The 16,385-nt window shown below is 47.9% G+C and overlaps 1 protein-coding gene across 2 annotated transcripts in view; it reads right to left on the bottom strand.

Moving 5' to 3' along the window:
* ASB3 (ankyrin repeat and SOCS box containing 3) overlaps positions 1 to 16,385 on the bottom strand; it is a 1,206,585-nt gene that overhangs the window by 377,682 nt on the left and 812,518 nt on the right. For both annotated transcript variants that reach the window (XM_069608363.1, XM_069608362.1), the window contains exon 9: positions 2,844 to 3,095. In XM_069608363.1, the coding sequence (XP_069464464.1) occupies positions 2,844 to 3,095 (252 nt within the window). The remainder of the gene's footprint in view (positions 1 to 2,843; positions 3,096 to 16,385) is intronic.

Genomic DNA, 16,385 nt, shown 5'->3' with positions numbered 1-16,385 from the left:
CTTCCCTCTGGCGGGCCTCAGGAACAAGGACATACCGGAACTCCCTTCCCTAGGGGTACAATGGGAGGTCACCACATTCAAATACCTGGGAATACACGTAACGCACACCCCGGCATTGACGCATGAACACAACACGAAAGCAGCAGTCCCTGCCTTGAGAAAATCCATGAACTTTTGGGCAAAACTCCCCCTGTCCATGATGGGTAGAGCCTCAATAATTAAAATGATTGTCCTTCCCAGATTTCTGTACAAGTTCCAAAACATACACTACTATATCAACGCCTCCTTCTTTCGCCTCCTAGAAGGGATACTTCGAGATTTCCTATGGGGGAAAGGGAGGCGCAAGATAGCACTCACCACCTTGGTCCTCCCGTACAGCCAGGGGGGGATCCAACTCCCAAACCTGGAAAAATATTACCTGGCAGCACAACTTAGTTTTGTGTCCAAGTGGTTGGCTGATGACGCCACATCTGAAACTCCCCTGCTCCAGTCCTTGACCTCCCCGATCCATTTGAGGGAACTTATCTGGGCCCCCAGTCACCTGATGCAAAATGTCCCCTTTATGGCAGCCCTAGGGCGAAAAGTTTGGCGCAGAGCAGAGACACTCGCCCACGCAAGACACCAGTACTCCCCAGACATACCGTTGATTTCGGACCTATGCAGATCTGACTCGGACCTACAACACCTCAGATACTGGGAAGGGAAAGGGATATATACATGGGGGGACCTATACGCTGATGGCACCTTCAAGGAATTTGAAAGGCTACGCGAATAAGCTGGAGTGCCCACGGGCCAGTTTCTTTGGTATCACAGGATACGAACTACAGCACGAAATAAGTGGGCAACATGGCCAGAGGAACCGGAATCAAACCCCCTAATTACACTATTGTATAACCTAGGCGAAGGGGGGAAACCAGTGTCCCAAATCTACGCTCAACTGAGCGACATCCCCAACCCACGTAGTGCCGATCTGAAAAGCAGATGGGAAACGGACTTGGGCCGGGAGATAACAAGTGGAGAGTGGGAGAGGGCCCTAGCGCATCCTAAAACAGTCTCCAGGAACCACAGATTTAAACAAATTCAACTGAACCTCCTACATCGAACATACTTAACCCCATCCAGGCTCGCGAAGCTCACCAAATCGCCGCAATCTCACTGCACCTGGTGCGGGGCGAACAATGCGGACCTGATCCATCTGTTTTGGTCGTGCACCAAAACACAAGCCCTATGGACTGCTGTACAGCAGACAAGCGAGAAAGCCGGGTCGACTAGGTACAAATGGACTCCAGACGAATGCCTACTAGGAACATACCCCAGGCCAGCCAAACTTAAGCACCTAGTCAAATTAATGGATATTATGTGCATACTGGCAAAAAGAACCATTGCAATGTCCTGGAAAAAACCCGCAGGACCCCAACAAAAAATATGGCACAGGGAATTGGAACGCTGGCTGAAACAAAGGCATGGGAAGACAGCGTAGCTAGATCGACGGATGCCTCAAGCATGACCCTAGCGGCCTGGAAAGAACTAATAGGATCCCTGTCTCATCCCTCGGATGACAAGCCCCCATGAAAGGAACAAACCCACGGCACACAGCCCTACGACCAATGTCATTGAACCCCAAGAGCAACCGACCTTCACCTTACTAGGTTCCTACAAGCTCAAACTCCCTCTCCCCTCCTAACACCGGCTAACCTGACCCCCCGTGAACTGGCAATCCGGGCCACCGTAACGATCGGAACACTTGGAGACAGTTAATGTTGAATTGTTAATTTGTTAATGTTAATGTTCTCTCACGGAATCCACATCACCCTTTAACAATGCACATTTCTATGTTAAGCTACTGTAATAACATTGATAAATGTCAATAAACAAATTTAAAAATAAATGAACTCCAGCTCAGAAAATAAGACAGAAGATACATGATAAAGGCATAAAGGACAAGGATACATAGGCCCAGTCCCTCCGATGCATTTCCAGCATCAAATCATGCATTGAAGGAATCCATGTGCATGCTCAATCTTTTCGATCGTCCCAACCCAAGATGGCCAACCATTTTGATCCCAGGAGAGGAGGATCTAGGATTGATGTTTAAGGCCCGCCCCTCTTCTTCTTTGAATTCCAATGGCAGTTGAGAACGAGGCGCGGCCTCCTCACCGGTATTTCCTGCCTACAAGTACAGTCCCTTTCTTCTAGAGCCACTCATCCCTCCCTGATGAGCAATTACCTTTGCCACAGATGCAGGTCGACTTGGGCTGCCGGATGATGACCGATGACCATTTCTACGATTCACCAGGGCCACTGTAGTAAAGCAACCTGGCCTCAACCAACCCTTGCTGGAGCATCAGTAGAATCCACTCCTTCATGCCAGCTTACCCACAAGCCAGAAATCAAGAGGGATGCCTCTAGAACCCATGCCCCCAGAATAGAGGCAACAGGAAAAAGAAGTATGCCATAAGCAGGTAACTGTGGTCCCTGTCTGGTAGAGAGGACCATTTTTAAATAAGAAATTGTGGGAAAGGTGGAGAGGTATTCATTCTCGAAGAGTGAAAGGAGACAGGAGTAAAAGAATTGGGGAATAGGTCAGGTCATGGAGGCTGGAACGTCAAAGGTAAGCAGTGGGATAAGAAAGACAGATGTGAAGGTAATGCCGGTTGTTGATTTGGTTTGTATGAAATCTGGATCTTGGTTGTCTTACTCCCATATGCAGCCCCACCAACACACTGAGTTTTGCCATGTTTTAGTGATCAAATGTGTGGTATATATGCATAAATATAGCACTTCAGTTTTCAGATACATTTGTTTCATATTCCATGACAAAAATTGAAAAAGTTGGTAATTACCATGATGTGCCCAGGAGATGACGCGGATTAAAACCAGCCAGTAGTAGGCTGGGAAGCCATTCTTTGTACTGCTTCTGTACTTTAGATGCATATTGCTCAAAATCTTGGAGATGCTTTCCAGCTGGTAATGAACAACCACGTTCCAAGAAAAGCCGAAATAGGGAGAATTTCTCATGGCTCAAACAGTGCCCCAGGTGCATACCATTCAGGCTGGCCCCATATTTCAGAAGTATGGGCACAGTTCCAAAATTCCTAAAGAAATGAGTAAAACGTCAAACAAAAACCAAAACAACAAAGAATGTCAATGTGCATTCACGACTGGCCATGCAATACACAATTCTGAACAACAGAAAAAGGACATTTTTATTTTATGAGCATTTTCAATATATTTTGGAATGTGGAATAAAGTTATCACTAACATGGTAGTTATTCTAAAGAGATCTGTACATTTTTAACATAAAAGAACAACAATGACATAACTTGTACAAGACCATTCAAATGACCTAATTCAGCACAATCTTTAAAGACTTGCAAAGCTAACATTCAGTACTACACATGCTTTTTACCAATGCACAAATCCATATCTTTGCAGCATCAAGCACAGCTTGTCAGACGGATTAAACACAATACAATAACCACTATTTCACACGCTCTGACAAACGCAAACATCAAGAATATGTCACTTCTTCAGCATGATAAAACATAACTAGGGGTTTCATATAGTTCAGAACTGTGCATTCAGTCCATCAAGAATTAGACAGAGGTGTGGAGAAGGATGGATACAAGGGATTGGTGGAGAGGGAGTGGCAGTCAGTGAAGTAAGTGGTGCAGCTTTTCAGGGGAAGGGGCATTGAGTAAGGAGGGAAGTGAACTGAGGGCACTGGATGAGGGAGCAAAGGACAGCATATGGGAGAGGCTTCGTTGACCAGGATGGAACAGATTTCCAGAGGGTGGGACATTGGTGGGGGAAACAGGCCCAGCATTATGTAGTCCATTCACAGGAAAACATGTTACGCTCTCATTAGTCTGTAACACTGTGATTATTGAAGTTACAGCTTAAGCAGCCCCAGTCAACTTCCCTGCCTAGTTTCTCTTCCTTTCAAAGCCAAACATTGTAACCCCCTGGAGCTGGGGCCAAAACATTCAACAGTATCTAACATTCTCTGAAGTGCAGATCCTTAACCTCTACCTAAATCATGTAATAAGAGATACTACAATAATGAAAATTAATATATACATTGTCACACAAGTGCATGTGTAAGATCCGTAACATCCTAGGCTCCAATATAACACACATCCTTCCGTTACTACATTTTTATTGTATTTGTATTAATAACACCTTCAAAATACCTTGAGCCTACTTGTAAATTTGCCATTCATCCGTCTGCAAAACTGTCACTCTCGCCTTACTCCACAACCGCACAGCATGTCCCATGCCTTCTGCAACTCTCATGGACCTTGAAAATGTTCACATCCCCTTATCCACTCTACTTCCCAATTTTACTTTAATCATCGTCCCCTTTGGCATTGGTATATCTCTCACACTGTTTTCTGTCATATCCCTCTTGGACCTTTGATCCAGCACCATCCCCTCACCCCCTTCTCCTTGTACTTATTCATCAAACCCTAAGTGAAACTTTGTATTAGGATTCCTTCTCGTCAACACTATAATAGGTGACACCCTCTTCGTTTAATGTAGCGCCAACCTGTATTGAAAAACTCTTTCCATAACAACCACCCAATATCCACCTGTAGCAATTGCAATCATTATGCCATTCATCAATTTTCTATTAAATCTTTTTAGCACTGAATTCCCTTTTGGATTGTACAAAGCTGTTGTGGAATGCTGCACACCATTCAAAAACTCTTCAATTTTCCTTGCTACTAATTGAGGACCATTATACAACACAATCTTTTTTGGAAAGCCTTCCCTCCAAAAAATAGATTCCAGAAACGTCACCACCCTGAGCGCGCTAACATCTCCAACAACACACACCTCTGGCCACTTTGACAGCATGTCTGTCCACCGCCACAATCACATCATTTCCTTGACTTCCCCTCACGAATATCAGACCGAGAATGTCCACTGCACCATATCCAATGCTGATGATGGTGGCTCCACCAGAGACGTAGGCAGCACTCTCGTAATAAATGCTTTATCACTATTTGTGCATTCTTCACAACCTTTCAACTGCTGTTCCACATGGAGACCCATTCCTGGCCACCAGTACTCCCGACAGATCATCCCCTTTGTTTTGCAAACCCCAAAATGTCGTTTGTGTGCGATTCTCATAAACGTTTCTCTCAGAACCTCCGGCACAACCACTTGTTTGCACACCAGCAAACCTTTTTCCACACAGTTTGTTTTTTACCCTCTTGTACAACTTATATTCATCTCCTAACTCCTCCGTTGGCCAACCTTTCCGAACAAACTCCACCACTCTTTTGTACACGCCATTCATCTCACAATGACCTCTCCAATTCTCTTCTCCACCAAGTCGACTAACACGGAACAATTCTCACTCCATATCATCCTTACCAAGTCGGTCTGGATCATGAACATTTCTGACGGCATTGCGAGACAAAGCAACAAATTTAGTTCCTCTTTAATGTACCGAACCTTGTATCCCTGTTATCCACCTTACAATTCTTCTGAACACGCCTTCCAATCTTTTCCTATTAAAAATAGCCACCAAGGGCTTATAATCCAACTCAATAAAGAACTTTCTTCCAGACACACAGGGCCTCATTATGATTTTGCCGGTAACTCGCCTGTACTAAGGGCGGTTACCGGAAAACTTGCCTTACTGTTACAGTCAGCCAATATCCTGGTGTTACCGGAATATTACAGATGTCTGCAATGGTGGTAAGTTCCCATTCCATGGAGTCCCACAGGACTCCATGGGATTGGAACTACTGAATCACTGGCACCATGTCTAATGGTGCCAGTGATTCAGTAATTTTTCTGCCAGTAGGCGTCTAAACTCCCGGCAGGTCAGTCCTGCCAGTAGTTCACTGCCCTACCGGCAGACTCAGAGTGAGCCAGTCTGGTAAAAATGCAGAGCCATAAGTACAAGTATTTTTTCCGACATTACTACCAGACTGGCTCTGTGGTAATGAGGCCCATATTTCTTAAACTTCTGCATTCCCCACTGTGAGAAACCGGAGGGTATTCTCCCCAGCAGACATTGTGAACCCCTTATTCAGGTGGCCTGGGATGGGCTGGCGCTCTCAGATCCCAATCCTGGTGGTGGACGAGCGAAGGAGGACCACCTGGGTACGGAAGCCCGGGGTTATGCTCAGGGGAATGCCCCAGGTGAGATGCAGTATTATACCGGAGAAAGGGACGAGAAAGACAAGGTCCTCGAGGCTTTTATAGGCTGTACCAACTCAACCTCCCTTCCACCCAATAAATCTCCTTTTCCAGAATCCAACCCCCCCAAATCTGCTAAAACCATTAGTAACACTGTTGCACTCAGAAACCACATCTCCCAGAATCCCTGTTTCCTGCCTGAAAACTCCCAGTCATTCTTCTCCACGTCCCTTTGATTATTCTTTCTCAAACTCCCAGTATACTTTGACAAAACACTACCGTTCCCACAAGCCCCCCTGTCCATTTCACGAAAATAATCCTGGTCATTCCTGTTTGTTTCACAAATCCTACCAATCTCACCCTTCTGAGTTTTCCAACCCCCGTAGTACGAGGGCTATAATTCCATATAACACCTTTTCTCCATCCTACCCCGTAGGATACTTGGAAACTCTATCACCCCCCTTTTCCGACACAAACACTTTCTCATAGCGTGACAGACAACAGAGTAAAACCAAACCCGTTTACCTGATATGTCCCAACACAAGGGTGAGGCAGTCAGGCAATTGACAACTACACACACCGGACAGCCCTTTCTCTTCCCCACAGGGATAAAGAAAGCACACTTTGAGCAAGGCTGAACGCACAACAGGAATGGAAACAGCTACACCAAACTGGCAGGTCAAACAGGGGAGAAAGGCGGCAAGACCTGGAGGGACGACAAAGGGGGAACTGCCCTTGCCCTTTTCAACTCAGACCCGCAAAGCCCCCAAAAAGGGAATAGGAAGACAGGGAAGCATAGCTGATGTGCGGAGTAACAGATGTCAACGGTGCACGGGGGCCTCCCGCATTGATAACACAGGCGGGGAGACATGCTGGCTACCGTGGTAACATCCTTGACTACAGCAGCAAGCCAAGCCAAGTGGACTCAACACAATTGGTGAGTCAGAGGAAGCTGATAGGAAACTGAACTGTGTTTGAGCCCAAGGTTGCAAGTGGCAACATTAGATGAACGCAAGAACTTAAGAACAAAAAACTTGTGTTTGTGAACTTTAAAGAAAGCCCAGTTAGGGTCCAGGTACATAGGCGTCCGGTGCCATGTGGGCGCTCATTTGAAAGACTCGGAACAGGACCTGTTTTGAAACCATAATAATAATAACAATCATAATAATTTAGCATTTATATAGCGCTACGAGCCCAAAGGCATCTGAGCACTGCTAATTATTACCCATGGTGTGTGGTGCTCATTTATCGACCTCGGAAGGATGAAAGGCTGAGTTTGGCCCTGCCAGGATTCAAACCTGTGTCAGCAGACTCTGCACAGATGTCAAAGCGAGTGCTCTACTCGCTGTGCTATCGGACCGGCTACCAAGAAGCCTTGTGTAAGGCTGGCGTGTGGTGTTGAAGGGGTCATACCAGGGTCAAGCAAAACCCCTTGTACAATCGAAAGTCTTTGACACATGGAGAAGCGAAAACCATTGGGGAAAACCAAGTGAATTGGGTTAACAAGAACTGTGTGTAGCCTGATTCGGGCTGAGTCCCATACATAGGTAAAGGGAAGCACCTAAGGGGTCTAAAGAGACTGTCTTGTGAACTGTGTCAAGTGTGAAACCAACAGAGGGATGCCAAGAGAAATCTAGGGGAAGGGAACCCATGCTTTCTGAGAAAATTGTGAATATTGTGAAACAAAGCAAATGTGAACCCAATAGAGGGATGCCTAGAGAAAGCTATGGGAAAGGAAACCTTGCATTCTGATGAGATGAAGCAAATCATGAACTGTGTTAGAAACTCATGAACTGTGGTAAAGTGGCTATATGAACCCGACGTAGGTATGCCAGGGGAAAAACTAAGAGTAAATCCTGAATGTGATGAAGCAGAGTGAACTGTGTGTTTGGCAAACATGAACCCGGACGAGGCATGCCTGCGAGTTGGTGTGAAGAGTGATACACCTGTGAACATTGTGTCGACTAGAGTGAACCAGGCAGAGGGTTGTCCACAGTGAGAAGTTGTTTCAAAAATACATTAAGACTCTTGAATACTACAAGCTGCATTTGAAAGGCTGTAGGGAACCCGACAGAGGGAGGCCCAAGTTGAACGAAGGATCTGAGCCCTGCAGAGGGAGATCCAAGGGGCAAAGAGCAATCGCCCAAGGTGCCAGATTACCGAAGGAACTTTGGTTTGTTTATTGTTTTGATCCATCAGGCCTTCTAAGGCAATAGTTTTCTTTTTAGTATAGGCCCTGTTTATTTGACACAACACCACTAGGATGCCTTATTATTTGATGGTTGTAGCGTTCTCCCCTCTTGGATTTAGGTTTAGATTAGGTGTTTTTCTCACCCATGTATACAGTTTAATAAACACCCTTGAACTGTGATCACAATACCTTGTTTCTGCATCATTCAGTACCTGCGATGCAAACGCTACTGTCTGCAGGTCTCCTTTCCGTTGCATAAGAGCAGAGCCCAAACCTTTTTCTCTGGCATCAGTATACAGGTGAACCTCCCAATCTTCCTTGAAGCCTTTAAACATGGCCGCCACCGCTAAGCTCATATGTGTACACAGTGCCCTTTGGTTCAGCCCAATCAAGACACCCAGCGAGTCTCAAATTTGTATGTGCCCGGGGAGGCCTATTTGATCGTTATGGGTCCCCACTCCAGGCAGTCACACTGATATAGGCAGTTCTAGGTGGTGTCTACTGTGTGTATTGCTGATTGTAAGTGTTATTCGCCGAGTATGGATTCACAGGCGTTCTGTCAGTGCTGCTAGTGCGCAGTGTTTTGGTGCCCACTGCGCAGACATTGCAGTTCTGCTGGTCCTTTCCCCTGTCATGACAGTGTTACATTACTTTCAGGTATCCGGTTTAACTCCGCAGAGAGAACAGGTGATTAGGTATGTTGTCCCATTTGCCATTTTAAACCCCCATCAAGGCCCGGTGGTGTTGCTCCCTTGGGGTTTCTCCTGCCAATTTGTGTATTCAGCGCACCCACACTATGCCGCTTGACAGTGTCAGGTAATGCACAAAGCGGTTAGGCGCGTACAGCTTACCCCTTTCCTGATGTTCAGGGTGTACATTGATGGAGTGCAGGGGTTGCAAGCAGCCGCGAGGGAGCAGGGAGGGAGGGCAAAAGTCCCAATCTCCCCTCCTCCCAGTCAACTTTGTCTAAATAGGATGTCTTTAGAGGCTTTGGGGCTGCACCAGATCAGGGGCACTGGGGCTACGTATGGAGCACTTACTGGTTCGGCTCTCCTACGATCTCCAGCCCTCCCCCGTCAGCACAACGGAGTTACTCCATTTGTGTCCCGCAATGTTCTTCTGCTCCATTTGGCAGTGCAGTCTGCGTCCTCTCTCTTGGTGCGTGGGGTTCAGATTGGTCAGGGCATTCACAGTCCGGTTCCACAATTGTAGTTTTACCCCTCACAGATGAGACCGTTCGTGATGGTCTGCCTGTGTTGTGGCTGGTACTCGCCTGCACCCCGTTTGGCGCACAGATGCCTCTTGTTTATTTATTTATTTGTAGAGTGCGCCGGACCCAGAGGTATCAGGGCGCAGTTGAAAGATGACTTACAGCTTAGTTGTACAGGTTATGGCAGGTTACCTTCATGTTACAGAGTGAAGGTAAGCAGCACAGGTGTCAAGGCATGTGAATGTACATCTGAACATAGTTTACTAAGTTATGCATTTTTAACAATACGATAGAGAAACAGTGCAGATGGTCATAGTTAGGTTAGTACGGTAGATAGAAAGTGGGTTACAGCTCTTTCTCTATGAGCCATTTAATAGTATTCTTTCTGAATTCGGTAAATGTTTGGTCAGATCCGAGTGTGTGCGGCAGGGAGTTCCACAATTGAGCTGCCCTGACAGGGAAGCTAGATCCTCCAATGGTGGACAGTTTGAATCTTGCCACTTGAAGACAGTTGGAGTTGGCTGTTCTAAGCGGTCTGATAGAGTTTTTTCTGACCAATCGTTCTGATAAGTATCGAGTGGCTTTGTTGTTGAGGCATTTGTAGATGAGGGAGGTTGATTTTTTCTTGGGTGGAGAGCCATTTGTGTTTCCTTCTTATTTCAGAGATGTGTGCTCTTCTAGGGATGCTAAAGGCAGCCCTGAGAGCATTATTTTGTAGCACTTGCATTATATTAATAGTTTGTTTGTTTGCTCCTATGTAGAGAGCGATTCTATTAATAGTTTGTTTGTTTGCTCCTGTTAGGGAGAATTCTCTGTAAAGGCTAATTTACCAAACCTAGTGAGTCCCCCAGCAGCTTTGCTGGATTTTTGGGGTTTATTTTTTTTCTCCTGCTAAGAGCGAGACTCTTTTACTCCCACCCTTAGACATGATTTGAGGTGTTCCTTTGTCTTTCCATGTGTTTTATGGGCTATGGGGTCTTTTACCACATAGGGTCTCATGTGTTTTGATGTGGTTTACACAGCACCCTCCGTGCCGTAACCCAGGGGTGTCGTAGCGACCCCCAAACATAGACTCCATACCCTGGGATTGACTACTGTCTCCCAGGGCATGTAAAGTCACCATTGGCTTTACTAGTCCCAAATTAGGAACAGAAACCAGTACAAACCATCATATTGTGGACGTACTGGTCGGGGCAATTCGATTGCCCCGGGGTCTGTTGTTCAAGGGGGCACGTCTCCGTCCCCCATGATCGAGTTTTGGCTGGTGGCAGTGGATACTACTTTTTATATTCGACCGCGAATATATCTCTATGGGATTTTCCCATTGTTCGAGGCTACCAACTTTAATTATTTAATTCCCATAGCCTTGAACATACCGCCGGTTTATTTATTTAATATTAATTCACCGGTTGGTATTTTTTGCCAGAACTCGATTCTAAAATGGCGTTTGTGTCCTCTTCTGTGACTCCAACCCAAGTTGAGCCCTTTGTTCCACTTTTTGGCGGGCTTCTCCACAGAAGCCTCCAAAAGTGGTGCCACTCTGTCTGGGTACCACAGGGGGTGTGGGAGGGGGGTTTAGGCACCCTGGACTGAGTTGCCTTGGCAACTCAAGTCGCACTCTTGTGTGATTGGCCCAAGTGGTGAGCCGGCCGGCTCACCACTTAGCATGTTTGATTGACAGCTAGGCTGAATGAATGGGGGTTTGCTGCATAAAAGCAGGGCTTTGGGGACTGGAACTTCAAAGTCGTCACAGGACCTAAGAATCCGAGGAGGGAGAAGCTGAGCCGACCTGCAACGACGACACCACTGGTGGAGCCCTGCTGAACCGTCTCACCACTTTTCCCGACGACAGAGGAGATCTCCAGTCCGGAGAGTCTTCTTCCTTTGACTGGTGTGGATAACCAGTTTTGCCTTCTTTTCACCTTCCTGGAGCATCTCGTGGCCGCTTTGCCCGTGCCAAGCACCCCGGCAACCGGAATACCACGGCTTACCACTACCGCAAAGAGAAGGGTAGTACCTTTTAACCGAAGAACTCCACGGCTGGTTTCTTCCCTGGCAGTGCAACGACCTTCATTTTTCCTCCACGGCGAGACCTCCTCTTCCTCTGGACGAAACACCGACTTGCACGCGCTGCCAGGAGCAACTCCCCCCGCTGGAGCTTCTTTCACACTTAAGGTACTGTGTCTCGCCTGGCTTCCCTTGCAACAGATCGTTCGGGGTGACAGTAAAGCCTCGACTTTCTAACCTGGGCTGGCCTGGGACAACCTAGCTAACTTTTCCTGACTTTAATTTCATTCCATGTGTGCAAACTATCTACAAGACTCTTTGGGCATAACCCCACTGTGTGAACATGGACCCCGTCTGCTTGCTCTCTCCAAGAGTGGGCCTTGCAATTGACTTCCTTGCTCTCCAGTAGAACTCTGCCTATCCCGCCTTACTGTGGTTCTTTTAAAAGTATTGAAATTTGTGTGCTTCCATAACTCTGCCTTTTTCCCTCCCTTTTTAATAACTTATTAGAGTGGCATCTTATGTTAAGCGCTCACCTCTGTCTGAACATAAGTGGTGTTTCTCATTAAGACTTGTCTAATAAGTAATTAGGGTTGTATATATATAATAGTGACTGTGTGCTGAATTTACTTTTCTCTTTGTGCTAGTGTAATCTACAAGTGTGTCTTTAAATAAATAACTATATACTTTTACACCAAAGCTCTGGTCAGTGTTTGCTTGTGCTACTGTATCTCTGTACCTATTGTGTATACTCTATATACTGCCTAACTCTTCTTGAGGGAAGTCTGACTGCTGAGCCACAGCTACCAAGTGAATCTGTGTGGTGCAGACTGCTACCAAGTGGGTTTACTGCCAAACACCTGTAGTCTTAAATCTTTTGCAGTGGTCCCTAAGGGAACTGCACAGGTTTCTGCCTAACAGCTCTTATGTAGAGAGCGTTAACAATAATCAAGTTTTGACAGGATGAGGGCTCTAGAGAGGATTAAGCAGCTGTCCGCTGACAGGAATTGTTTTCCTGCTCTAATTAATTTACATGTGTAGGCCGTTGTTGAGGCCAGCAAGTTTACCTGTTTAGTGAGAGATACGGTTGAGTCTAGGTAAAAGCCTAGAGTTTTTACTTCTCTGGCTACCTCAATGGTGTTCTCATCAATGATGAATGCCGAATAGATAGGGTTAAGTTTTGCAATGCGAGTTGTGGTGCCCAGGATGATAAGCTCTGTTTTGTCATTGTTCAGACACAGGCCATGGTTGGCCATCCATGCCTGAACGATGCTTTAGACTCTGTTCACCAAAGCCAAAACTTCCCCATAATCACCCGTGAGAGGTAAGAGAATCTGGGTACCGTCTGCATAATTGGTATATGTGATACCCAGATTGTCAAGATCCTCAAAGAGTGGCTTGGTGAAGATATTATAAAGTGTTGGGGAGACACAGGATCCCTGGGCACCGCGCAAGTGATAGGTATCGGGTCTGCTGCGGCCGATAGTGAGAAGACCCTCATAGTTTTGTTGCCAAGGAAGGACTGTATCCAAACTATGGCTTCCCTAGAGAAGTGGGCTGCTGAGTCCAAGTGACTGCATAGGACTTCATGGTCCACCAAGTCAAAGGCCGCTGAGAGGTCTAATAGGAGAAGTGCTAGTTTCCCTCATCTCTCAGAGTGTCTATTTGGGCTTTTAAATCGATAAGGGCTGTCTCGGTGCCATGTTGTGGTCGGAAACCAGATTGGCGGACGCCTAGGAGTAGATTTGCCTCGAGGAAGTTCTGGATTTGGGTGTATGCTACCTTATCTAGGATTTTTAATAGAAATGGCACTGTGGTAATGGGCCTGTAACTGGTAGGTATATTTGGGTCCAATGTTTGTTTTCTCAGGAGAGGGAGTACCCAGGATTCTTTTAGATTGCGTGGGATGGTGCCAGTTGTGAAAGAGGCGTTAATTTAGTGATGAAGGTATTCGGTAGTGTCCTCATCCCTGGAGTCACTGCGGCCCGACGGCTTCCCTCTCAGTTATGGGAGTTATCGATGCCGGTTTGCAGGTCTGCTCCCATGGATCGCCACAGCGCACTCTCCTGTGCGTGCGCAGTGGATTTGGGCTCCAGTGTCCTTGTGGAAACTCAGACTGTTCGTCCATGTAGAGCCTAGATGTGGACAGGCTCTATTAGGTCCCCTCTTTTATGCTCGTGTTTGGGACGGCCCCAGAGGTTGCGGGCATTGGTCTTCCTTTTTGGGATGTATTAGCGGGCAGGTCGGGAATGTCTTCATTGGCTCAGAGGACATTTTTCTCTCCCTCTTGATTATGTAGCATGCGGGCAACAATTCTCTCCCTATTTGCCATAGTCAGGCAGTATCCCACGTAGTATTGACAGAGGAAACCTCTGTGTCGCATGCCAACACTTCGCAGGGGTCAGTCGGCGGATTGACAGTCCTCCGGACCGTAACAGACTGGGCCAAACTCAGTCACTTCTTTCCGGACCTGGCCCGTACTCTGCATATTGTTTTTAGTTGGCCCTCTCCGTTTTCAGTTTCCGCGGTCTGGATAGCAGCTTGCGGTTCTCCCGTCTGTTTTCTCCTGCATGGAGGTGGATCAGGCCATCTGTTATTTTCCGCCGCCTAGCAGCGGTCTGCGTAGAGTGTGCAGACGAGGCAGCCACGTACCTCTGGGCTGCACCACAGCAGTCTCTGACTGGTCCAGTGGCCCCCTGGACCACACCAGAGCCAGGCGACACTACTCTGCCCGCTGGATTTAAACCGCAGTGAAGTCGTCTACTTGATGTTCCAGTTGCACACTCGGCACTCTGGCGTGTTCTATTTGTCACTCGCGGCCATCTTGGTTTCATCTTCCTGCATAAGTGCGGGCCGTTTCGGTGGCCAGAAGTCTGTCAAGCAGATGATTATAACGCCATAACTTTGCCCGTTTGTGCTCTATATATTCGTTTCACAACAGGAACATTTTCTGTGTAGCTCTAACACGGATAGCAGGTTGTTTTTACAGGATGTGTTCAGCGGTCGCGGGAGCTTCAGGGACTCACATCTTGATTGCTCTGCAGCTGGCCACGCTCCCAGCTATGCTTATGTTGAATGAGGTCAGCCTCCACTGGTGGAAGGTCCGGCAACCTCTTATAAACTGCCTGACTCCCTTGACCCAAAAACTGATACAGGAGGGAATCCTTTCTATCAGCGGAAAGGTTCCTCCATATACACCATGCAAGTACCTCAGGAATCTTTCCTTACAATCCTGCCATTTTACCATAGATTCTCCTGATACAGATAATAATAAAGACAGACCTGAAATGTATGCCATTTATCTACTTTACGCTAGGCAGAGCCTGATATTCTGGGATGGCCTTGAACTGGTAGTGCCGCCCTTGGACCACGAACCTGAGGAACTTTCGGTGTCTTTTTAGAATGGGGATGTGGAAGTACGCATCCTCCAAGTCCAACGACGACAGGAAATCGTCCTCCTCCAGCACATGCTGGAGGGTGACCATACGGAACTTCTGTGCCTTGATGTACTTGTTCAGTCGTCGTAGGTCCAGGATGGGGCGCCATCCTCCTGTCTTCTTTTTTACGAGGAAGTACCTTGAGTAAACTCCGGAGCCCCGAAGCCTCTTTGGGACGAGCTCGATGGCACCCTTCTCGAGCATCGCCCTTACTTCCAACAGTAGTTGAGGGACGTGACTTTCCTTCCTGGCCACGGGTGGAACGCGAGGGCACTTCTTCTGAAACTCGAGGGCGTGCCCTTGGGCCAGGGCGTCCAGCACCCAACGGTCGGTGGAGATGGACTCCCATACGCTGACGAACCTCGCCAGCCGGCCTCCCACCGGTCGGTTCAATCTTGTTTGGAGGCCGCCTTGCCTCCTTGACCTCCTTGTCGACGACGACGGGCACCACCTGACTTGCCGCGTCCCCTGTAGGCTTCCTGGGATGAAGATCTTGCCGCTAGGCGGTAAGTGGAGGAGCCACTGCCGGATCCCTTGGAGGCACCTTGTCTGCCTCCGGAGCTCCGAAAGGACGGCCGTCGCTGTTGGAGCACTCCCAGTGCCTGGGCAGTCTCTGTGTCTGTCTTGATGGCCTGAAGGGACGCATCGACTGTCTTCCCAAACAGGTTGTTCCCGTCGAAGGGCATGTCCAAAACCTTGGTTTGTACATCCTGGCGGAAATCCGTGGCCTTGAGCCATCCTCGTCGTCTCAAGCAAACGCCGTTGCCCAACTGACGGAAACCGGTGTCGGCGATGTCCGTTGCCACCGTGATGGCGTGGTACGAAGCAATCTTCCCCCTCCTGTAGGATTTCAAGGGCCTCAGCCCTTTTGGCGTCCGGAAGGAAGTCTAACAGAGGGGCGATTTTGAACCACAACTCCCTGTCGTAGCGGTTACGATAGCCAGGGCATTGGCCGCCTTGGTAGTCGTCGCTGCGGATGAGATGATCCGTCGTCCCATCGTGTCCAGCTTCCTGCCCTCGCCGTCCGGCGGGGAAGTTGATGTCGAGGCCGATGCCCCCCCAGCTTTCTTCTTTGCTGCCGCCGAGACGACCGAATCCGGAGTAGGTTGTGCCCGAAGGCACAAGGGGGCAGCGTCGGGGACCTGGTACTTCTTCTCGTACCGGTCCCTCTTTGCCGGCGCCGTGGCAGGGTTCTTGAGGAGGGCGAGCCCTTCATCCCAGATGCCATCAAGAAGCGGTACGGCGAGGAACGTCTTCCTTTTAGCCTCGCGCCGTTGGTAAAGGAACCCTTCTTTCTTCTTTTCTTCTGGGCAGAGCTGAAAAAGCTTGGATGCCCTGGAAATCATGGCATGAAAGGATCCAATCTCGTCGGGCGGGGACGCCC

This window comes from Ambystoma mexicanum, chromosome 4q (genome assembly GCF_040938575.1).
Source record: "Ambystoma mexicanum isolate Mex_15411 chromosome 4q, UKY_AmexF1_1, whole genome shotgun sequence".
Lineage (NCBI taxonomy): Eukaryota > Metazoa > Chordata > Amphibia > Caudata > Ambystomatidae > Ambystoma > Ambystoma mexicanum.
The sequence above is the reverse complement of the archived record's forward strand: the minus strand, read 5'-3'. Positions and strand labels throughout refer to the sequence as shown.